We start from the raw sequence: 24,248 nt of genomic DNA on the forward strand, positions 1-24,248 counted from the left end.
TAATGCTATGCCATTTTTACTAGAAAATTTCCTTTTAAATTTAACATCTTATTCATTGTTTTACTGTAATTAATTTATATATGAACCTTAATTTTTTTTAAATGTAATTTATAGCTCTTTTCATCTGCTTTGGTATCATCACACTCTGATAATGAAAGTCTTGGTGGATTTTCTATTGAAGATGTCCAAAAGGAAATTAAAAGAGGCACGAAGCTGGTAAGTTGGTATTTCTGCCTCTTGAGAATAAAAATTATTTTAAACTCATTAAGGAGGAAATTGCTTATTTTAGAGTTTAGAGTAGTAATTGCATTACTAACTGAGTATATTTTTAAATTGTAGGATATTTTTTCTGAGCCAGCAAAATCCAAGGCAGGGTTTAACTTATTTACCACTCAACAAAAAGTAGTGAATCAATATTTATATTATTCAAAATTTTCTCTTTTCAAAAAGAATCAAAATCTTCTTGGAGATTTCTTTACTTAGAAAACAAGCAGTTTGTTTAATTTGAGAATATAGTATGTTAAAGTCTTCATTCAAGTATATTTCTCATAATTCTGGTATGTCTTCATCTTCCATTATAAAGTTGTTATGGTCATTACAAATGAAGATGACAATATTCTCTCATCAGAAAAATGTCAGCACTTGCTGAACAAAGTATTTTACTGTGGTTCAGCTATATAACAGCATTTATGACTTTGGATTACTTTTGGTGAATTTTACAGTTTTTCTGAAGCTGTGCTAGAGTAATGTTACTGTAGTTGTCTTCACTACCAGTAACCGGATTGGCAAGATATTATGCTGCTGTATTGGAAAAGTAGTGTCATCTCAGTTGGTATTTATGACACAGTATGGTTTACTTTGAAACATTTAATTAGTCAAACGATTTATTTTCATTTGGTTATTTTTCTCATTTTAGCTCTTTGAAATTACATACATAAAAGTACTTCACTATCAAGTGTTTCATTATTTTAAAGATGGGTTTGGGAGAATTTATATCTGTGTTCTCAGTCACTGAATAATTTCTTATTTTACAATGAATCTGAGATGATAGTTTTTGGATGAAATGGTGATGGGAAGAGGGGACTATCATTTTGATGATCGGGAATAATATATGTTGAAAAGTATTCAGTCTTCTAGTATTAGAAAAAAAGCAATCTGAAGAAAAATAAATTCAAAGATAACATTTGAGATTTGCTTTAAGATAAATAGTTTCAAACCCTAGAATCAGTATTGGTACAAATGGGAATTCAGAGGTCAGACCATTTTTGTTATACTGAGACCTTAACTGTGAAAATGTTTCTCTTCTCCACCCCCGATAGTGTAGATAGTAATAGAAAGCTCCTCTTTTTTTAAATGTGATTTTTATTTGGTGGTTTTAGATTTCTTTATGTTACTTTGGTGTGCTGATTTTTGAGAACCAGAGCACTGTTTTTATTTCCTAGCCCTTAAAACAAATTCAGATTGAGAGAAAGAATACTATTTACTTGAAAGTGGTTGTGCTGTAAACCTCATTACCCCATTATTTATTCCTTGGCCTTATGATTATCCTTGGAAAATGCTTCTACGTCCTTACTTGTTAGTATTTTTGTTATTCGTCCTGGCTACTGTAGTCAGAACAGGAGCAGTTTTTGTCCCTAATGTTGAAATATTATTAACAAATATAATGCCTAATTTTACATGTTACATGAAGCAGCAGTGTACATCTGGCAGTTTTGCTAAATTCAATGGAGATTTAATTTATTTGGACCTGTTTGTTAAGAAAACATCAGAACTGTATATACAAGTTTCACTATTATAAATTGTTTTGATTAATTTTTAATGTTATAGTGTAGGGAGTAATTTTTCCCCAAGTGTAGTGTGTTGTAAATAACTAAACTTGTTTCTTGCTCTAGGGAGTGGAACAATATTGGGGGTTAGAACACAAGCTATAGTAGCAGAGTTGGGTTTGAATCCCAGCTCTGTCACTTAACTAGCTGTGGGTGACACTGAGTAAGTTATTTACTTCTCTAGGCCATATTTTCCTCACCTGCACAAAGGGGAGAACAACAGTACTTGCCTCACAGAATTATTGCCAGGATTAAAGGAAAGAATATGTAGGACTTAGCATGGTGCTCTGCCCATAGTTAAGACTTGATAAATGGTAGCCACCACTGTAGTTAATGTTTGTAAATAAAAATAAGATCCTGCTAATATCATTGTAGGCTAATGAAAAGCGTGCTGGGCTGGGCAGTCATGAGGCCTATTTTTTTTAAAATAGCTACCGCTGCGTAACACATGATGTAACTTTACACAACTAAAAAGTGCTATAAGAGATATAGAGAGTTACCTTAGAAAAGGTAATTCAGTTGCCATTTTGGGGCTGTGGACATCTAACATTGAGGAATAGTGGCAGAAAGGAAGAACTTTTAAGCCTAGGTATATATCATTTTGCTCTCTTTCCTTCTGCCAAAATGTCAGAATTCATATAACTCATATAGTGGATAGGAGGGCAGCATTTATGTATTTAACTTTGAAATAATTTTAAAACTGCTTTTAGCCTTCAGTTTTGCCCCTTCCATTATACTGTTTTTACATGAAGTGCCATCCAGTAACCAAAATTCCAGATTTTAATTTTCTTCTTCATTTTTCCCTGTGTAGATTTGCCTAATTAACAAAAGGGCCATAAATCAAATGGAAGGGGAGAAAAAAAGTGAAGAGCTTTACGTAACTAGATAAACTACATATAAACTAGATAATCAACTTCCCTAATTGACTTTTTAAGGTATTTTATCCTATAAACCTGTTTGTCCTAGCTCCTGTTCATCTGGATTTCTGAAGTGAAAAGTAGGTCGTGAATACCCAATGAAAATAATCAAAAACGGGAGCACTGACCCCTGAGTGCTTTCAAGGTAGATTCCAGTCTGTACCTGGTGTTGGCTCCAAAGGTGCTCACTTGCCCCCAAAAAAAAGAATGAGGGAAGAGGCTGGGGCTTGAGGTGGAAGTGTATAGGCAGCCAGGTGGATCAGGCCCACTTGGGATGAGAGCTCTCAGTAGAACAGGAGGTGCAAGCATGCAGTTTCTGTGTTCTTGCTGCCACAGGCAATTTTCCAAGGGTTTCATGTCAGCCACAAGGATCAGAAGAGGAAAGCCATTGTACATGAACATACTCATCGCTTTTACATCATCTTTTAAGTATATAGCACTAAAATAGACCAGGAAAAATTTGCCAGAGTTCTAAGGCTTTTATCATTTGAGGCCCTGTTTTTGCAGTTTAGACAGATATGTATTTTTCCAGAATGATTTCCAATTCCTACTGAAGCCATATGGAGACACCACACATCTGTACCATCTATTCTTATTCTCCAGCCATCTAGCCAAGAAATGTAAATTTCCAAGTAAAATCATGAGTTATCATTGGTTTTCTGGAATTTGTTTAAGGAGACACTTGAGTATATTTGAAGAACATACTCTTTCTGGATGAAGCTAGGTGGTGAGATCACTGAGAGTATCTACATTGGATAGCTACTGCTTTAATTGGCACCTGTAGCAGATAGAAAGACTGCAAGAACAGAAAAAGTTCAGAAGGCCATTTAGTTCACTTTCCTTACCCCTAGGCAAGATTGTCTATAAGCCATCCAAGGTAAGATGTTTGCCTTTCCTGTTCTTAAATATATCAAGAAATTGTGATTCTACCCAAGTAACCTGAAACAGGACCAGTAATATATAGCACTGGTCAGAGTTAAGAAATCCGTCCTTCTGTATAAATCAAGTATCTCTTAATTTAAAGCCATTTATTCTAGGTCTGTCTCCTTCTGTTAAAGAAAAATTTATGGGTTTTTTTCTTTCTTATTTAAAAAAAAAATCCTTCATATACTTGATGACTATCCTCAGTTCACTCCTAAATTTTTCCTTTTTCAAACTAAATTTTATTCACATGTCTTATGAAATCCTCTGAACATTTTTCCTACTTTTTCTACCATCCCTCTTCTGAAAATCTGAAATCCAAAATGCTCCAAAATCTGAAACTTTTTGAGTGCCACATGACACTCAAAGGAAATGTTCATTAGAGCACTTCAGATTTCGGATTTTCAGATTAGGGATGCTCAATCAGTATGTATTCTGCAATATTCCAAAATCTGAAAAGAATCCAAAATCTGAAACACTTCTAGTTCTGAGCATATTTGATAAGATATACTCAACCTGTAGTAGAAATAGCTAACATTTATTGAACACTTACTATGTGCTAGGGACTAGACTAAGTACTATAAATACATGATCCTATTTAATCCTCACAGTCACACTGTGAAATAGAAAAGTATTCATTCTCACCTTACATATGAGGAAAGTGAGGATCACAGAAGTTAAGTAATCTGACTGTGGTCATATAGCTAGTAAGTGGCAGAGCTGGGAATTGAATCTAGGGCCAGTTGGCCCCAAAGCCAGAACTCCTAATCACCAGGTTATACCACTAAACTGTCTTTTAAGCTACCCAACCAAAAAATCACTTTTCAAAAAATGTAATGATTAGAACTTAGTAGTTTTCTAATAAAGATGGAAATAGTACTGAGTTAGGACATAGTCAGACTCATTAATTATTGTTCTTAAAAGCATTATCTTGTTCATTTTTAGGACACAATTCCTATACATTTCCTATGTAAGAATGTTCTAGTTATTACCCTCAAGATATTTTTTGTAGCCTCTGAAAATGAAGAGACCAGGTCTACATAGACTTTGCTTTGTTATTTATTAGTGCCAGTGGAAAGCTTGGCAGGTGTCTGACTTTGAGAGCTTATTTTCTAGATATTGGGCAGGCTGTGAATCTCCATATAAGACAATTCATAGTTGTCGGGCTTGGGCTGGGTCTGGAGCTCACAGACCCCTCAGCCTGTTCACAGACTAGGTCACAAACCCTTCACATGCCAGGCTGGGTCCCCAGACCCCTCGCGCAGGTCTATGAGCTAGCTAACTGGCAAACAGGGCCTTGGAAGCCGCAGGTTGGAGAGCACGGCCATGTGGCGCCCCCACCTTGGTTGGCTTCTGCCTTGGGCGACCGCCCTGCACTGCTGTGAACAGGCTGAGGGGTCTGTGAGCTTCAGACCCAGCTCTAGCCCGACAATTGGCCTAGTCGGCAGGATTATGGGCAGGTAAAAGAGTGCAACAATAGTATTTACCTTTTTATTCTGTTTGGGAAGAGTCTTGCCTATCTAGGTAGTTAAGACTGCTTCCTAGAGATGGTTTAGATGGAATAGAGTTGAGTAAAGTGGGTTGATTGCAGGGTCTTTAAACGTTAAAAAGTAATTTTCACTCATAGATGGGAGGGGATAGGGAAGGGCAAAGCAGGATTTTTCAGGAGACAAGAAATATACAGTAGTCACTGTAGAGAATGAAATATAATGATGGCAGCATATTTGTCTGCTCTACACAGATGTCCTGCAGGCATCTTAAACTCAACCTGTCTAAACCAGTATTCATTACCTCCCCGCCCTGAAACCTGATTCTTTTTCTGAATCCTTTACCTTCAACTCTTCCTTCTTCCACATCAGTCTCACATTGATTATATTTCTGGGATGGCTCTGCCTCTTTTCTCTTACTGTTACCCTGTATCCAGTCTTCCTCTTCCCATCCTTCCAACGTACTACTGGTAATTACTTGATCTCTGCTTTTAAAAGCTGTTGTCACTCCCTGGCTCAAACCTTTAATGACTTCTTACCGCATACAAAGTAATATCCAGAGGCCTCAGCCTGCCATTCAAAAGTCCTGTCTTAACCCACCTTTTCCATCCTCATCTTACTCTCTCTCCTCTTGGTTTCCAGAAGATCCTTTCTCTGCTTGTCCTCGCTGCTGTGCATGTACTGATGTTCACCGCTGCTTGTGGATCCCTTTTCCTCCTAGCTGCCTCTCAAAAGTTCTGTCTGGTTTTGAGGTCCATCTCAAACTTCAAACTTCACCCATCGTACAGTATAACACAATATGCATTGTATCTGATACATGTATGCAAGCCTTTCTCCCCCACTGCATTGCAGACTCTGGGAGAGTTAGACTGCATTCTCTTTGCCTAGCATAGATTAAGTAGGAACAATGCATGGAAAACACTCAGAGCATGGTGCTTGATGTCTCTTTTGTGCCCAGTAGTGTTCTAATAAATAAGCGGACACTCACTGTTGGTTGAATTTGAAGAAGGAAGAGGCTTCAATTTGATAATAGTATGTAGTCTTAATAATGGACTAGGTATAAATTGACCAGGGAAGTCATGGCATAGCATCAGATTCCTCTGTTTTGTGGTTAATCAGTGTTTCAGTGTTGTTTGCAGCTTTAGCAGTTTGAAAAGGGAGAAGAGAAATCCAGAGGAAAAAATCAGGTTGCTTATTTCTTCTGGTTGGTGGAGAGCTGTGCATGCCTTAAACATCAGGGTTTTCATGTTTCTTCAATCTTCACTCTCCCAGTATGGTGTTAATTTTGTTGTTTCCTTAAGCACTATATTTGTTATGGCCCCCTACTATAGAGTTTAGAATTCATCTATCTGTCTATTTATCATATTCTTCATTGAATTTCTACTTTGTACCAATCAAGATACTAGACACTTAGGATGTAAACATGAATAAATATGGTTTAGACTTAGAAGTATGTAAAGAATGCCACAGGAGAGCTGAGAAAGAGGACCATAATTAATTCTACCTGAGAAGTTAGAAGTCTCTATAGAAAGTGACATCTGAAATGTATTCCACCAACACAGTGATGCTGTGGAAGTCAAAGGGGTAAGAGTTTCAAGGAGGAGGAAGTGGTCAAAAATATTAAATAAGTACTAAATGCTAGTGCTATTTAAAGTAGAGTGTGTGGCTCATTTAGCATTCAGTAAGGGCAAAATAGAGCACCCACATTGTACGGAGTGCTGCCACTTTGCTTTCTGTATACACAGAAGCAGAAGGTGCCAGGTAACTATTGATGCTCCTAATAGTAGTTAATAATCCTTAGAGCAGAGGCACCTAACCAGCTCTACTAAATCAGAGAAGGGAGTGGGGCAGGGGTTGCAAACAGGTGTCTTTTGAAAAAGGTTCCCAAGTGATTTTTGATGAACACCCTTGCTTATGGATCATTGCCTTAGGACAGTGGTTGGCAAACTTCTCCTGTAAAGGATGAGATAATAAATATTTAAGGCTTTGCAAGCCATATGGTCTCAGTTGCAATCACAAACAATACACAAAGAAATGAGCATGGCTCTGTTCTAGTAAAACTTTATTTACAAAAACAAATGGTGGGCTGGATTAGGCCCCAGGGATGCCTGCTTTAGGGTACTTTGGAGGAAAAGGGGTACATTTTCTTCTTGAAGATTCGTTCAGTGGCCTCATTGTAATCTGTATAAGTTTGCAAGCATTGTGAATGTATTCATATAAATGTGAATTTTTTAAAAACTTCATTTATGGCATGCAGATTAATTTTAGTGTGTGCAGATATTTTACTTGTCATTTATATTAAAATGAACTTGGTTTTACTTTTGAGATGATTAAGGAGAATGAATGTAAGGCCAAAGAGAAACCAAGTCTTAATGGAGACCACGTCTGATGGAGAAAGTTGGTCTTTGGCTATTACTGAATAAATTTATTTTTTTAAATGCACACTTTTTTTCCTTTGTCTAAATATACTTTTTTGTAATTGGGAATACTGTAAATTTATGTCATTATTTGTGCTAATGGAGGAGAACCAAAACTAATAGTATAAAATAATTTGTCTGGTTTTGGGGGGATGTCTCAGCACTTGAGCATAGATGTGTATTTAATGTTCTTCACAGATTAAATATAGCAAGCAGCAGGGCAGTTTAGAGTACACTCAGATGGAAAGAATCATACCTGAGAAGAGCCTGAGCATAAAGATCAGAGCTCGGAAAATGTCTGAATCTTTCACGTGAACAAAAAAGACTTCAAAAGCTTCAATAAGATAATTTGTAACCTTCATCAAACATGATTCAGAAAGTTAGGTGGAGTTGGAGTATGTGATATTCAGAGCAAGGTCAGGAGGTTAGGTTAAGTAAGAAATTGATAGGCTTAGTTCATTTCCCTCCAATTTCCAAGACTTCTGAAATGATCTATTCAGTAACTGCCTAAATTTGTTACTCTAGTAAAAACTTAACAGGTACTTTTTAGCGGTCCTAATTTTTTTAGAAGCACTTGGAATTTAAGTTCCTAATCTATTTTTCAAGCATCTTGTCACTTTTCAATGACTTTGACAGCTTTCAGATTTTATGTTGCTTTCTAGCTTTCCATTAAGACCTTATAAGTAGTATGTTTGTGTTTTCATAAGACCTCCTTCAAAATGCCGTTTTTGTTTGTTTGTTTTGTTTTATTTTGTTTTAAATAGTAGCTATTAGGATCAAACAGAAACAATTGAGTTCATGTTCCACCCTCCCATGCAGTGGCATTCTTTTTAGGAATTTTTAACAAATAAATTGGATAACTGTTAATCAGATAATCCATAGGCTACTTTGTTCTTTAGCCATGTTGGATACATGAAGTATTACTATAAATAAAGCAATGAAACTTGAGTTAAGGAGCATGTTTGGCGCATCTCTGAAAACCTGCTCCAACTGCACTGTCCTGCTTTCTAGTTTTTACTGGAGATAATGTTATCTGTTATTAAAAACAAAACAAAACAATCCTGTGTAAGGTGAACTACTCCCACTTTATTTTTTGGCTGGTATCTCCCATGAGAATATCCTAGGTACCATGTTCCTACTCCAAGTGCCTTTGGCATTTTTTTCTTTACCTACAGGCTCAAGAGCATGACCTCTTTTTGTACCCTCCTTTTCGTTCTCTGTGTATTCATAGCAGTTTTCTTGGAGCAGGTGTTTTGAGAGTAGTAAGAACGTGGCAGTGAGAATTTGTCTACACTGGTAGTCAGTTATTGACATGCATAGTAGATACAGGACAATTAAGCTGGACAAAGCTGAGTGGTAGAGAGTCCTGCCTCCCTTGGTTCCATAGGGTTCTATCCAGCCATCAGATTCCAGCTTTTTCTTGAGAGCCTTCTCTTTCTGCCTGTCTTAGAAGTTGGCAAACTCATTTCAGTTTTACTTCCCCATAGCTACTGAGAAAGCAATATTTTCATTTTATTCCTTAAGACTTCTTTTTGTAAACTGAATTTCAGTCCTGGCCTAGTTCAGTTGACTGAGGAGCAGGTATGTCTGGTATCTTGCTCCCACCAGACTTTAGCTAAGTCATAGCCCTTTTAGTTCCTGTGTCGCCTCTCATGCGTGACTTAGTTCCTCTTTCATTGGTGGGTCAGCTCCTTGAGACTGCATATGAGGCACAACTTAACCTTAAGTTAGTATAGCTTCTAATTCTAGCAGTATTATAAAGATGTCATGCAAATATCTATAATAGGATAGGGCCTCTTTTTCCAATCTCCCCAATTTGGAGCTGGTAGTTAATTATTGAGGTTTACTAGGTCTATTAGGTAGCAAACTGAATGCAGGAGTAAAAGTTAAAAAAATATATATTATGAATGAAGAAGTTTTTGCCTCTATTTAAATTAAAAACTTGAAATCAGAATACGAGAAGGATAAGCTGAGAAATAACATTTATACCTGTGTTGGGGGGCAGGAATCTCAACACGATATTTGATATGTGGATCAGGCCTTTGTCGGGGCGGGGGGAGGGGGAGTGGTCTACAGTTCTTCTTGAAAAACATGTTCCTGTCAGGTTAACTTTCATTTTCCTACATTTGAAGGAGCCATGAGTACAGTGCAAGCATGATGATAAACGGCAGCTGACACTCATTCTGCTGAGGGCCCACTAGGGACTATGGCAAATTGTAGAGCAAGTGCCTTGTGTGAAGGGGGGGATACTAGATACCATTATTTGGTCCACCCAGCTGGTGCCTTGCTGTGCATGGTGGTGGGTGGGGTCTCATTTTCCAATTATTCTGCTTTTTTCAACTTTGTCTTATTTTTCTCATAACATCTTTTTTTTTTTTTTTTTTTTTTTAATTTGTACTAGCCTCTTACCTGGTTTCCCAGTTTCTTTAATTTTCTTTATTATCTCTTCTTAGTTCTCAACCTTGTTTCCAGCAGGGCTAATCTTTTCCTCCAAACATTGTTGCCACTGCTAATTCTGTGTCCCTTCAACTGGATTGTTCTCTGCAATTTCACCTTTCCCACTCGGATCAGACTGTTTAAATATTTTTAGAAGTACCTAAAGGTAATTATGTTAAATCTGCAGGTATTAGAAACATGAATGAGAAAAAATGTGCCATAAGATATTAAAATCTTCGATAACAGAGTAAGCTTACAATGAACAGATTTATTGAGCACTACTTTGTAAGGCGTAGTGTTAGTCTTCAAAAATATTCAATCCAGAAGGAATTGATGGATAAAATCTATACATTTATAAAGATAATTAGCCATCTGAGGGAGTAAAATGATAAGAGCCAAAATGAACACTATACATCTTAAGTCCCATAGGAGTTGAAGGAAAAAGGATTATTTCAGGGATTGGAATATAGCATAGTTGACTTAAAGATAACAGTTATTTTCCCTTTTTGCATTCATAGGTAATTTAACAAATGTAAATTTTGTATTTTAGTTTTATTATGGGTAATTTTTGTTATTTTGTTAGTACCTTGCCAGAAATTTGACTGCTTGTATGTAAATGCTGCATAAAATTGATCCTATGAATTCTAATTCAGCAAAATTCCTACTCCTAACCTTGAGAAGAATTTTCCACTCTGAAAATATTTTTATTGGACTGTCTTCCTCTTTTTCTTTTTCCTTGAGTGAAACTGACAGTAAAAATAAAGTGAGCTTTTTCTCACTTTAAAAAAAAGTTTATCTGTCCTAAATTGCTGTAGTTAACTGGTTATTTGCAAAATGGATTTATTTCACCATAGCAGCTTAAAATCAGCTATGGTTTACTTTGAGCAGATTTGATTTTATTTACCAGCCAAAAAACATTTTGATGTATTTTAGGCTTTTGGTTTCCTTCTCATCCTCACCAAACTGAGAGACTGGTTTTGAAAGCATTTGCTAGAGAATTCCCCATATGTTTTTTAAGTAATTTTTTTTTGCATGTAAAACTACTTTTGAACATTTTAGAAAAATCAGAAAATACAGGGAATTGTGAAGAAAATCAACCACTCAAAGATAACCACTTAGCATTTTGCTATATTTACTTCCACCTATTTTCAAGGAATGTATGTTAGAAACATAATTGGGATTATAATTCACATAGTTTTGTATCCTGCCTCATGTTTTTATTCAACATTATACATAAACCTTTTCCTGTGCCACTAAAATTTCTTTGGAAAGAGTGGCTAAAGAATATTCCTTCATATGGGTATACTGTCATCTAAACATTTTTCAGTTATTGTTTTCCGTAGGTTGTTTTCCATTTCAGGAGTTTCTAAATAATTCTGCAATAAATGTGCTTGTACATAAACTGTTTGAGTCTGATTTTTTTTTTTTTTTTTTGGAATTCAACAAATATTTATTGAGTGCCTATTATGTGCTAGATATTGTTCCAGGTACTTGGGACACATTAGAGAACAAAACAAAGAGCCCCGCCCTTGTGGAGCTTACAGTCTGTCGTTTATTACCACCTTGCCTGCATACTGTCTGTGACCCTTGGCAAGTCACCACACCTCTCTGTGCCTCTGTCCTCAGCTGCCCAATAGGGGAACAAGCAGGCCCAGCTCAGACCTAGATGACATGCCTGGTGTACTGTAGATGCCAAACAGGACACCCACCACCCAGACAATAGACAGGGCTAGAAATTGACTTTTAATAGTAGAGTACAATGGGGAGAAGGCAGAGGGAGTTAAGCCAAGTTGTCTGGTGTGCTGTGGTAGAGGTGGGGAGGGCCCAGGCCACACCCAGACCTGGACTGGCTATATAAACCGCTGCTGCTGTTGCTGCTTCTTGGTGGCTGCCTTGTTGGCTAGGTCCTTGGCCTTCTCTGTAGCTGCCAGTGCAGTCTCCTTTGTCTTTTCCTTGGCTTCCTTGGCTGTCTCAAGTGTTTTAGAAGGGGCCTCATCTTGCAGCTTGGCTAAGATGTATTCAAAACCCTTCATAACCTTGGTCACGTTGCTTTTGAACCAGGCAAGACCAAATTCCCAGACAGCTCTGGAGACACCAAATAAGCTAGAGGAGACCCAGGCTTCCCTGCAGATTTCAGTCCAGCCGCTGTTGTCAGAGTTCACACAGTAAACACATCGTTCCTTCACCACCATCAGCCCGACGTGGTTGATATTCCAGGTGAAGGTGGTCATGGTCTGATTATGTGGGTCCACAATAGAGTCCTCCAGGATGTACACCGAGTGAGCAACATTGGCAGGAAACAGTCTCTTGGCCCAGTGGGGCATCCTGTTGGTCTTGGTCAGGAGTCGCCAGGACAGGAGCTTCTGGTCAGGGGTCACCTCACCATGTACTATGTCTTCTGTCAAGACATGTTTACTGTAGGGATTCAGGTACCGCTGTCAGAAGGCAGCGAACACTTGGTCCCAGGAACTCCGGCGCACGCTCTGGCCCAGGAAATACTTGACTGTCTTCCTGGCCGGGGCGGGTTTAGCACATGCACAGCATCAGGGCTGTGTAGCCCAGTGGGCACTCAGAGGCCGGGCCAGGGCTTGGCACACGCCCACCAGGATCGCAGCTCAGTCACCCACGCGCAACGCCCAAGCCGCCACCGCCAGCACCATGAGGACTTTTATTTTTTTAGACTAGATTTATAGAAGTAAAATTACTGGATCAGAGAATATCAGCTTTTAAAAAGCATTTGATAAATAAGGCAAATTGCTTTCCAGAGAGTGTGTACCAATTTCCAGCAGTATATGAGAGTACCCATCTCACTATTTTTGCCAGTGTTGAGCTCAACACAGTATTTTTAACAGTACCTCTCCTTTCAGTTTTGCTTGCTAATTGAATTTAATATTTTTTTTTCCCTAAAATGTACTATTCAAACTCATTTTAGATGTACTTTTCAAGGTAAACTACTTGTGGTAGAGTTCTTAATGAAGTGGGGTAATTGTTCAGTTTATTAAGTTAAAAAAATTAGGTTGCAAAATAGTATGAGCAGAATTATATAGAAAAATACTTTCACACAAGCATTGTAACACTGTAAGGCCCTTCTGCTTGGTGAGTATGAATGATTTTTAAATTTTCTTTGTGCTCTTTTGAGTTTTCCAAAGTTTCTATAATAATAAATCTGCTTTTTGATCAGAAATATAATTTACTAAAGTAACAGAACTTCATAATTAAGCTGCAGTACAAATGCTCTACCTCCTTAAGAATTTATAAACCATCCAAAAGCTTTCCCTGCTGGATAATTTGGCACAGTATTTCTTTTCACAGTAATACTTTGAAATTTGTATATTTATTTAAGGAGGTGAGGTATTTCTCAAGTATTAATAAGGGGCACTGGCCCTCATGTTTTTTGAGAAGTACCTGTATTGACAGTGTTTCTCTTTCTGATAGCTTGAATGAGAGTTTGAGTGTTTGAGTTACTTAAAGAAATATAAGAAATTTTATTGGAATTTATACTAGCCTTTCGGTACTCCAAAATTGCTTACGGGCTAATTAATCCAAAAGTTAGTATGAAGTATTCTTTATGTTCAAATTAATATAGAAGAATAAGAGTAGTTTAGAACAAGGTATTTAGCAGCCAAAAAACAAATTAACAGTTTTTTAGACTTTTTATTGTGACTTTATTTTGGCATGGTGTTTATAGCTTAGGAGATAGTCTCATTTAAAGTCTACTCAGTACAGTACACTATAATATGTGAATCAAAACCACTAACAATCATTGTTATGTACTTTTTAAAAGAATTTTTTTTCTAAATCTAGAGTATGACTAGTTAATCAATATGAATTATCCAATAAACTCAGAAGGTAAGGTTTTAAAATGTTGAAAGAATCTTCTTTTATCTGTTTGCCTGCATTCATAATGCATGAGGTAAGAGATTAAATTGAAGTAGACAAGCATATTTTCACGATTTAATCAACTTGACATCACAAAATATTCTCAGAGCTTGAGGTATTAAAAAAACTACCTAATTCTTTTATCTGCTCTTCTTCCCTAACTTTAAATTGATTTTATCAGGTTCCCAAATAGTGTGTGAGATTTTTTTTCAAAGACTCTCATTAAGTGGAAATTTTAAGGAAAAGTTTTTTCTGGTATGAGACATTTTTCCCAGCTACTCATACCCAGGAAGATTTGGATTTGTAAGAAAGGTCTGAGTCTTTTAATGTTATATATGTCTCACATTCCTGATTTACAGTATTTCAAATTTTCTCTTGACCACAATGAAACAATAGACATTAATAATATTTTGTTAATTTTGTCAGTGTTTATTAACATGGGGGAAGAATACCCCCAGAAGAATTTTATTCAAATTATTTCTGAGAGAAAATAAGAAAAACAGCATCATTAATTACAAAATTTTTCAATAACCAGTTCATTTTCCTTGACAGAATTGATATGCCTCTAACCTGATATCACAGCCTTAGAAAAAACACATACTAATAATAATATTTTGTTGTTTTGCTATAGATGTGTTCTTTGTGCCATTGTCCTGGAGCAACAATTGGTTGTGATGTGAAAACATGTCACAGAACATACCACTACCACTGTGCATTGCATGATAAAGCTCAAATACGAGAGAAACCTTCACAAGGAATTTACATGTAATTATTTAACTTCTCTTTAAGTTTTTTTTAAGAGTCATACTTTCTTTAGGCTTTTGTAAAAATGTTTCCCATTTCAAAGCATTTCATTATCCTCATAAAGGGTGTTGTGATGAGGAATTTAATTAATGCTTAGAGAGAAATGGTATAGAGTTTAATAAAGATTTTCTGAATCCAGCTTGTGAATGGGGTGAAGTATACTGCTCATTCTCTTAATTTGGAAAATGTGTTTAATTTAGTTTGCTTACTTAATAATTTTTTATTTCTTCATTTTTATAGGGTTTATTGCAGAAAACACAAGAAAACTGCACATAACTCTGAAGGTACGTCATTCAGCCACTTTTCAGTTTCAAGAAGAAATTTGAGTAAAGTATGGGTGAACTGTACTGTATTAATTTTTACCATAAGACGTAGCACAGTATTAAATACATTTAGAATTGAGAAAAGCATCAGGATAAACTAATGCATATAGTAAAAACGATCTAAACTTTTAAGAAAACTTTCACCCTGAAGTTCTTATAAAGCATACATTGAAAATTTATTTCTCTTTAGTGCTGATGTGTTTCTGTAAGGGTAATAATTGGGATCAGATATTATAGATACTGTGAACTTAGGAATACTAGTACATTTTGTGATCACCAATCAGGCATGTTACATTTTTATTCACACTATAGTAATTTTTTTAAAAAATACAGACATGTTTATAAGTAACCAAATTTAAAACAGAAACTTTAAAAATTATAGGGCCGGCCCGTGGCTCACTCGGGAGAGTGCGGTGCTGATAACACCAAGGCCGTGGGTTTGGATCCTATATAGGGATGGCTGGTTCGCTCACTGGCTGAGTATGGTACTGACAACACCAAGCCAAGGGTTAAGATCCCCTAAAAAAAAAAAAAAAAATTATTTTATAGTTTGTATCTACTTAAATTTATACAAAACCAGGTTAGTCATGTTTATATATAGTTAGCCAAGTTGTACTTGGTCTTTAAAAAGTATGGGAAAGTTCTCAAATTGAATTCTAACTTGTTTCAAATCTTTTCAAACAGATGGTTTTGATACTTTTACTAGCAATATAAAATGGCTTAGATTTAATCTGAGATTGTTCTATCCCTTCATTTAGATTAGAGATCTTTAAAATTTTTGTTAGCTTCTGGGAACATGTTGTTTAGAATTAGAATGGTTTGAGCACTATTGTTTTAGGAAGTTGTTTCTTTTATAAAGACTTACCTAATTATTGGTGTTAGCATATTAAAATTGGTTGCCCTTTCTGATCTCTTAGATCATGGCTTTTTATAATACAAACAGTATTGTTTCCACTCCATATTAGTCCAGATACTTTAAAGTGCTGATTAAAAGTACATCTTTGGGCTGGCTGATTAGCACCAGCTCTAACCAAGTGAGCTGGTAACACCAAGGTCAAAGGTTTGGATCCCCTTGCCAGCCGCCAAAAAAAAAAAGTACATCTTTAGCAAAAACTAGTCTTTAAGGGAAACAGACTGGATAAATAATAAGAGCAGAATGTTTTTGAGATGATAGAGTATTACTGAAAATCCTTGATAGTGCTTTCCTTCCAAATTTTTCCTCACTTCTAGAATTGAATTGTGAAAGGTTAAGAGTAAGCTTTCCCACCTTTCATTACTTAATTTTAACAGTGTATTTTTTCGATACTTTGTAAGATCAGAATGGACATATACGTTTAGCTGAGAATTGAGACTCATGATCTGATTAATACACGTATATGAGCATACTGGGACAGGATATTTGAGATATTTAAGAAGGATGACTGATACATCCTGATTAATATAGACAGCTCTCATTGTATTTCTTAGATTCTTTTAAACTGATAGTACCATCTAGTGGTAGAGAAAAGTCACTGCAGACTGTATAAAGAATAATTTTGACCACTTTTTTTCCTCTGGAATTTTAGTGAGAGATCTAAATTCATACTTTTTAAGACAACTTTTCTTATAATGTAACTGGCAGGATTAGTACAACTTTAAATTTGTGATACAACTGCTTTGAATTTTGGATTCAATGTATACTTCTGTAGAACATTGGGGCCCCTTGTGTCATTGGCATATAGGTGTTTATAGTCATATTGTAGAGCTCGAAGCATAATTCTACAATTTAAAAATATTACAGAGTTTAGATTTATCGCATTTTGGCTTTTATCACATTCATCTAGCTCAAATTTATTTGATATTGAGTGCTTTGTCAGAAACAGAACTTCCAATTTTTCATTGTTCTAATGGGAAGCATAGGATCTACTTTATGATTGTGATTTATGATGGGGGGTTAAAGATTGTATTTCAGGGACTGTCTTTGAGGGTTGTAGTGTACTAGCCTCTAGAACAGAGAGGAATTGTTACCTGTGGCAATTTCATGATCATTTGCCATCTGTGGCTTGATACTTACTTGGCAAATACTTAATATGATAAATACTATATAATTCAGTCTGTCATGTTAGGTTTATACAGCATTAGCTGTTTTGAAATATTAAATTTGAGAATAATTGCATAATATGGCAATTTGATTTTCCCATCTTCTTAAGAAAACATTATTGAATATTTAAAACCTAAAACCCATGTCATCAGTTTTGTTTCAGAAAAGAAAAAAAAAAACAGAGTTTGCAGAAGCAATTTTTTTCTTTAATCTGTAGCCCAAGGTATTTAGCCATTTGGATGAACTTTTGAGCTATCACTGTCAGTAGATTATCAGAATGCCAGTCCCAGGAACTATATATATTTACTTGTTAGTGACGATGGCCTTAGATAGGCTGCCTATAAAATAATTTGAAATATGCAAGAAACCATTTCTGATAAAAAAAAAAAAAATCTTCCCTATTCATGGTGACAATTAACTGAGGACAGGGTCCCTCTGGAATTATACACAGATTGATGAATTTATTTCACTTACTGTGTGGCAAGGCTATTAGGTAATTGGGAATATAGGGATAAACTAGATTGGTCCCTGTCCCCAAAGAGCTTGAAGTCTAATTTAAGAGATGTGCAATAAATAATTGCACAATTAGTTGGTTACAATTATAATAAATGGCATGAATGACAAATATAGGGTAACATGAGTGTATGTTTGGGTGGACTTATGAGGACGTTTTCATTTGAATTAAGTCTTAAAAAACTAAAGAAGGTTGGAGGAGCATTCTGTGCAGAAGGATCAGGACCTTTAAAGACTCTGAGACAGGAAAGAACTTAATGCTTTCCAGGAATTGATAGAAGACTATGAAAGTAAAGGATAGATAAGAGTGGCACATGATGAGGTTGAAAGAAGAATGCATGGGCTGGATTGGTAAGGATTTTGGATATTATTGTAAGGACAACAGGAGGCGATTAAGGGTTTTAAGCAGGAGAGAATGGCCTATTGCAGGAATCCTAGTGACTAATGATAGAAGGCTTGGACTAGTGTTGTAACTATGGGGATGAGCAGAAGTAGACAAATTCGAGAGAGTTTTTAAAGTTAGAATTCATAGGACTGAGGGAGTAGATCTGGTATAGGGATGAGTGAGAAGAGATATTGGAGATGACTCTAAGGTTTCTGGCATAAGCAAATGGGTGACTGATGGTGCCATTACTTAGATAACAGTAGAGTTGGACTATGCTTATGGGGAAAGTTAAAGAGTTAAGTTTTGAAACATCGAATTTCAGATACCTAGGAGCTATCTAAGTGGGGGTATCAGATAAGCAGAAAAATTATATGGTTTTTGTTCTAAGAATAGAGACCTTAGCTAGAGATGGAATTTTGCCAAGTGTGAGTATAGATAATTGTATCTCTGTGAGAGGAGGAAAAATCCCCTAAAGAGAGAGTTCCAAAGAGCAGTGGGCCTAGGACAGAGCCTTGAGTAACTTTGACAGTTAAAGGCTGGAAGGGACACTGTCAACAAAGTGAAGAGACAACCTACAGAATGGGAGAAAGTCTTTGCAAACTATACATCAGACAACTCAACAGCAAAAAACCAAATTACCCAATTTAAAAATGGGCAAAGGACCTGAACAGACATTTCTCAAAAGAAGAAATACAAATGGCTAGCAAGCACATGAAAAAATGCTCAACATCATTAATCATCAGGCAAATGCAAAATAAAACCACAATGAGGTAAGTTAGAATGGTTATTGTCAATAACCAATAACCAGAAAATAACAAATGCTGGAGAGGATGCGGAGAAAAGGGAACTGTCCTACATTGTTGGTGGGAATGTAAATTGGTACTGCCATTGTGGAAAACAGTATGGAGGTTCCTCAGAGAACTAAAAATAGATCTTCCTTATGATCCAGCTACCCACAACTGGGTATATACCCAGAGGAAATGAAATCAGAGTATCAAAAAGACACCTGCACTCCCATATTCATTACAGCACTATTCACAATAGCCAACAGATGGAATCAATGTAAATGCCCATCAACAGATGAATGGATTAAAAACTTGTGTTATATATACATAATGGAATACTATTCAGCTATAAAAAGAAATGATATCCTATCACTTGCAGCAACATGGATGGAACTGGAAACCAATATGTTGTGAAGTAAGTCAGGCACAGAAAGATAAATACCACATGATCTCACTCATATGTTGAATCTAAAAAAAAAAAAGTGATTCTCATAGGAGTAGAGAGTAGAATAATGGTAACTGGAGGCTGGGAAGGGAAAGGAGTGGGAGGGAGGAGAAGGGGTGGACTAACAAGTACAAAACTATGCTGTCTACCCTAAGTGAATCATTGTGCAGTATATGCATGTATTGAAACAACACTGTACCCCACAAAATTAAATATAAATAAAATTGAAAAAAAAAAAAGGCTGGGTTATAGAAAGATGGGCCTGCAAAAGGAAGAGAGGAGGAAAGTCAGGGTAGTGCTAGGTCATAGAAGCCAAGGGAGGAGACAGAGTAGGTCTAGAAGGAACCAAATGGTTAACCTGATATGCTGTTAAAAAAGCATCCATTGGATTCAATGACAATGGAGCCATTGGTGACCTTAGAGAATAGATTGCGTAAAGTAGTAGGGGCAGAAGCCATATTGATATGTACCTCAGAGCAAATGAGAGGTGAGGTATTTTAAGACAAGGGACATAGGTAAGCCTTCTGATATGTTTGCTTGTAAAGGGTCAGGGGAATAGTTGGAAGAATATTAAAGGGTGGCACTTTTTTTTCTTAATAGACTTTATTTTTTAGAGCAATTTTAGGTTCTTAGCAAAATTGAGTGGAAAGTACAGAGTTTTGATATATCTCCTGCCTTTCCCTCCCCAAACACACACACACACACACACACACATACACACACACACACACACACACACACACACACAGCCTTCCCCACAGCCTTCCCCACTATCAACATCCCACACAAGAATGGTACATTTGTTCTAATCAGTGAACCAGTATGACTCATCATAACCTAAAGTCCGTGGTTTAAATTAGGGTTCACTGGCCAGTTAGCTCAGTTGGTTAGAATGTGGTGTTATAACTCTAAGGTCAAGGGTTCAGATTCCCATTCCAACCAGCTGCCAAAAAATAAATAAATAAATAAGGTTCGCTGATGGTGTATGTGCTGTGGGTTTTGATACATGTATAATAACGTGTCCACCATGATATTATCATACAGAATAATTTCACTGCCCTAAAAATTTCCTGTGCTCCACCTATTTATCCCTTTCTCTCCCCGCCAAAGTCCCGGCAACCACTGATATTTTTACTGTCTGCAATAGTTCTACCTTTTCCAGAATGTCATATAGTTGGAATCATACAGTATGTAGGTTTTTCAGATTGGCTTCTTTCACTTAGTTGGCTTTTATTTTTTTAAGGGGAGGAATTAGTTGATACATAAACCCTTATAAGAAAGGATCCTAAAGGCAGGAAGAGATTGAAAGTATAAGAAAGAGGATTCAGCACGGAAGCAAAACAATTGGCCTGCAATAAGAGGACATTTCCACTGTAATAGGAGAGAAGGAAGAAGATAGGTAGCTCCTATCTGGTCTGTTTTCTGTGTGGAGGAGAATGCAGGGAGGGGGTAAGGGTTGGAAGTTGAAGGAGAGAGAAGGTTTGAAAGAATAGCTGTGAAGACTGGGAGAGGAGGTATTCCTAGAGAATATAAGGTTTCCAGACTAGGTTGAGGACCCAGTTGAGGTTGGCAACCATGAATTTATATAGTGGTACCCGTCAATTAGGTTGTGTGACTTTTCCTCCAGCAATTCAGTATCTGGGATGTAGGACAGAAAAAGCTAGTTGGTTAATTCAGAATTGGGATTCTGTCAAGCAAATTCAACAAAGAAGTAAAGGGATGAGAGTGTTTAGGATATTTGCAAAAGAGAAATTTGAGCTAGATAGGGAGGGAAGCGAAGGCAGCAGAATAAGAACCAGGAGGGAATCAATGGTCTGGAGGTTCTGAAAAGGCTGAAGAGCAGTGAGAATGAAAGTACTTGGGAAAGCGAGCATTTGTGGTCCCAAAGTGTGATATCTATATTTCAGAGGTAGAAAGTACCATTTTAGGCAATTATCAGATGTCTGGGTGGGATTATAGGAATTGAGTGGTTGGTGGAGGACATCATTGAAGACAAGGAACTGAGTGGCTAGGTGGTGCTTGGACTGTCCATGTGGACAGTAAGAATTACCCAGGGTGATGGCAGGGGTCGGGATGGAGAAAAGGACTGTGAGCGGTGTGCTAAAGGAAGTCTGAGGCATGAGGTAGAATGATTGGGAGTTGATCATTGTTAGCAACAAGGAGGGGAAGAGGGTAGCCCCTTTCCTCCCAGAGTGTAGTCTGTGGACCAATGCAATTGGGATCATCTGGGAGCATGTTAGAAATGCCTAATCTCTCTCTCTCTTGCTCTCTCTCTTTTTTTTTTTTTTTTTTTTTTTGGTGGCTGGCTGCTATGGGGAGAAATGCCTAATCTCCGGCCACACCCCTGATTTACTAAATAGGAATCTGTATTTTAACAAGATCCCCAGTGGTTTGTATTCACTTTAAAGTTTGAGAAGCCGTGGTTTAGTTTAACTGAATGGCATGGACCTCAACGTTGCAGGGCTTTTCACAAAGGGATAGGGAACTAATGACTCAATAACACAGTCTAGTACAACTTTCTGTGATGATGAAAATGTTCCATATTTGCACCGTCCCGTATGGTAGCCACTAGCCACATGTGGTTAATGAGTACTTAAAATGGTGTCATGCCTTCCTATTATACTTTTAAAATGGGCAGGAATAGCCAGAATTAAATCCTACATCATGTGTTTTCCCCGCATGTATCTATATAATAGCTATATTCTCTACCTTTTTTTTAAGGAATGTTTCAAAAATGTCAAACATTGATAATAGCAAATAGCTCTACCTTATAATTGATGCTAGTCTGTTTTATAGAAGTACTTTAATAGGGCAGCTTATCATCACTAAACATTTGAGTACCTGCAAGGAACTGTGGTTAGGTACAAATGGTGGTTCATTTAAAGTCATTTTTACTTAGGGCCGAGCCCGTGGCGCACTCGGGAGAGTGCGGCGCTGGGAGCGCGGCGACGCTCCCGCCGCGGGTTCGGATCCTATATAGGAATGGCCGGTGCACTCACTGGCTGAGTGCCGGTCACAAAAAAGACAAAAGATAAATTTTTTTTTAAAAAGTCATTTTTACTTATTAAGATATTGAGGCCTTTGTATTTAATAATTTATATTGAGCAAAATAATCTGTGATGACATAGAAAAAGGCATTTAGAGTAGATGCTGGGTGTTAATATGTAAAATGTAAGTCATGATCACAACATAACCTCAGATCAGTTTAGGTTCTTGAAATTGTAAGGAACCAAACTTGTGGTTTATTATTTTTCTTAAATTACCCAATATAGAATGTCTTACATGGGATAGGTGCTCAGAAAATGTTTATAACCTCTTCAGTTTCTTAAACTTGAAACTAAGCACAATATCTAATATGTCACGATTTGGGGATGACATTTCCTTCTCCCATAGCTTCTCGTGTGGGGTGTTAGTAGTGCGAGATGAATTACCAAAACATAATTTCAGTTTTGGGAGGAGTGAGGGGGAAACACAATTTAGTGGCAGACATGTTAGTTAATGGAAACAAAATTACAGCTAGATAGGAAAAGTAAGTTCTAGTGGTGTACAGTAGTGCTAGGCATCTGTAATTAACAGTAATTTATTGTATGTTCTCAAATGGCTAAAAGAGAGAAGCTCAAATTTTCTCATTACAAGAAGATGATAAAGTTTACAATGATGAATATGCTAATTGCCCTGATTTGATCATCACTGTGTATGTGTCTTGAAATATAACTCTGTATCCCATAAATATGTACAATCAATATGTTTGAATTTAAAAAATAAATTCCTTAAAAAAAATAAAGTGACACACGGAAGTATTTACAGATAAGAGGGCATCATGTCTGCATTCTTACTCTTAAACCATTCAGAAAATAAGTGTGTGTACATATATAGAGAGAATGAATTTGATAAAGCAAATGTTAAAATATTAACATTTGTGGAATCTGGGTGAAGGACCTACAGGAAATTTTTTTATAACTTTTTTATAAGTCTAAAGTTACTTAAAAAGATAACAATAGTGCTAAGTGCTAGAATGACAGTGACCATACAATACCATGCTTTCTGAGACAGTGTAAAGAAATCTTTTGTGCTTAACCGTGGAGGCTATAATCTTGGTTTTATTCAGAGACCTGGTGGATTCCCTAATGGACACTTCTGAAACTTTATATTACAGATTGCTTGTCAAATCATATAACTCAGTTTGATTCAGGAAGTAGGGTCACCATAGATAAATTAGAAGTATGTTGAGGGGCTGGCTGCTTAGCTCAGCTGGTTATAGCATGGTGCTGATAACACCAAGGAACCAAGGTCCAGGGTTCAATCCCTATACTGGCCAGCTGTCCAAAAAAAAAAAGTAGTAGTAGTAGTATGTTGAAAGAGTGTTACAATTTATGTAGATTTTAAGACTTTGACTGATTTAATATTCAATTACTGTTTCCTTCTTTGTTCTTTTTCTTTAGAATATGCTGCAATTTCCAATCTTCATTACTTTCATTAAATGGAAATTTAGGGAGATTTTAATGTGGGGTCAAAGTCCTTAAAAACATTTAAGTCTAGGCTGGCCCGTTAGCTCAGCTGGTTAGAACACAGCCTTGTAGCACCAAGATCATGGGTTTGGATCCCCACTCAGGCCAGCCGCCAAAAAAAAAAAAAAAAGAGAGAGAGAGAGAGATAAAAAAAACATTTAAGTCTAAAGGGAGGAATTAGTAAAGGGCCACAAAAATCGATTACATTGTATAATGATAAATATAGTAATTATCCTGATTTGAACATCACACATTGCACACTGGTATTGATATTTAGTGTTGTACTCCACAGATATGTACAATCAACTATGTCCCAATTAAAAAAAAAAAAAACATTTAAGTTTAGTAGCATTGAATAGATTTATGAAGTACTGGGAAGGCAGTATTATACACTGGTTAAGAGTATGGGCTTTGAAATCAGATCTGTATTTGAATCTTAGCTCTGTTACTTCCTCATCACATAATGTTGGGCAAGTTATTTGCTATCTCTCGGAGGAAAGCCTTAAATCCTGCATCTGTAAA

The 24,248-nt window shown here is 36.6% G+C and overlaps 1 protein-coding gene and 1 pseudogene across 3 annotated transcripts in view; one reads left to right on the forward strand and one right to left on the reverse strand.

Annotated features, from left to right (window-relative positions):
• PHF6 (PHD finger protein 6) overlaps positions 1-24,248 on the forward strand; it is a 48,905-nt gene that overhangs the window by 4,373 nt on the left and 20,284 nt on the right. For 2 of the 3 annotated variants that reach the window (XM_063083698.1, XM_063083697.1), the window contains exons 3-5: positions 115-216; positions 14,515-14,648; positions 14,928-14,971. In XM_063083698.1, the coding sequence (XP_062939768.1) occupies positions 115-216; positions 14,515-14,648; positions 14,928-14,971 (280 nt within the window). The remainder of the gene's footprint in view (positions 1-114; positions 217-14,514; positions 14,649-14,927; positions 14,972-24,248) is intronic. The other variant, XM_063083699.1, reaches the window with a different exon arrangement.
• Positions 11,855-12,664, reverse strand: LOC134367086 (PRELI domain-containing protein 1, mitochondrial-like; annotated as a pseudogene).

This window comes from Cynocephalus volans, chromosome X, assembly GCF_027409185.1.
Source record: "Cynocephalus volans isolate mCynVol1 chromosome X, mCynVol1.pri, whole genome shotgun sequence".
NCBI lineage: Eukaryota > Metazoa > Chordata > Mammalia > Dermoptera > Cynocephalidae > Cynocephalus > Cynocephalus volans.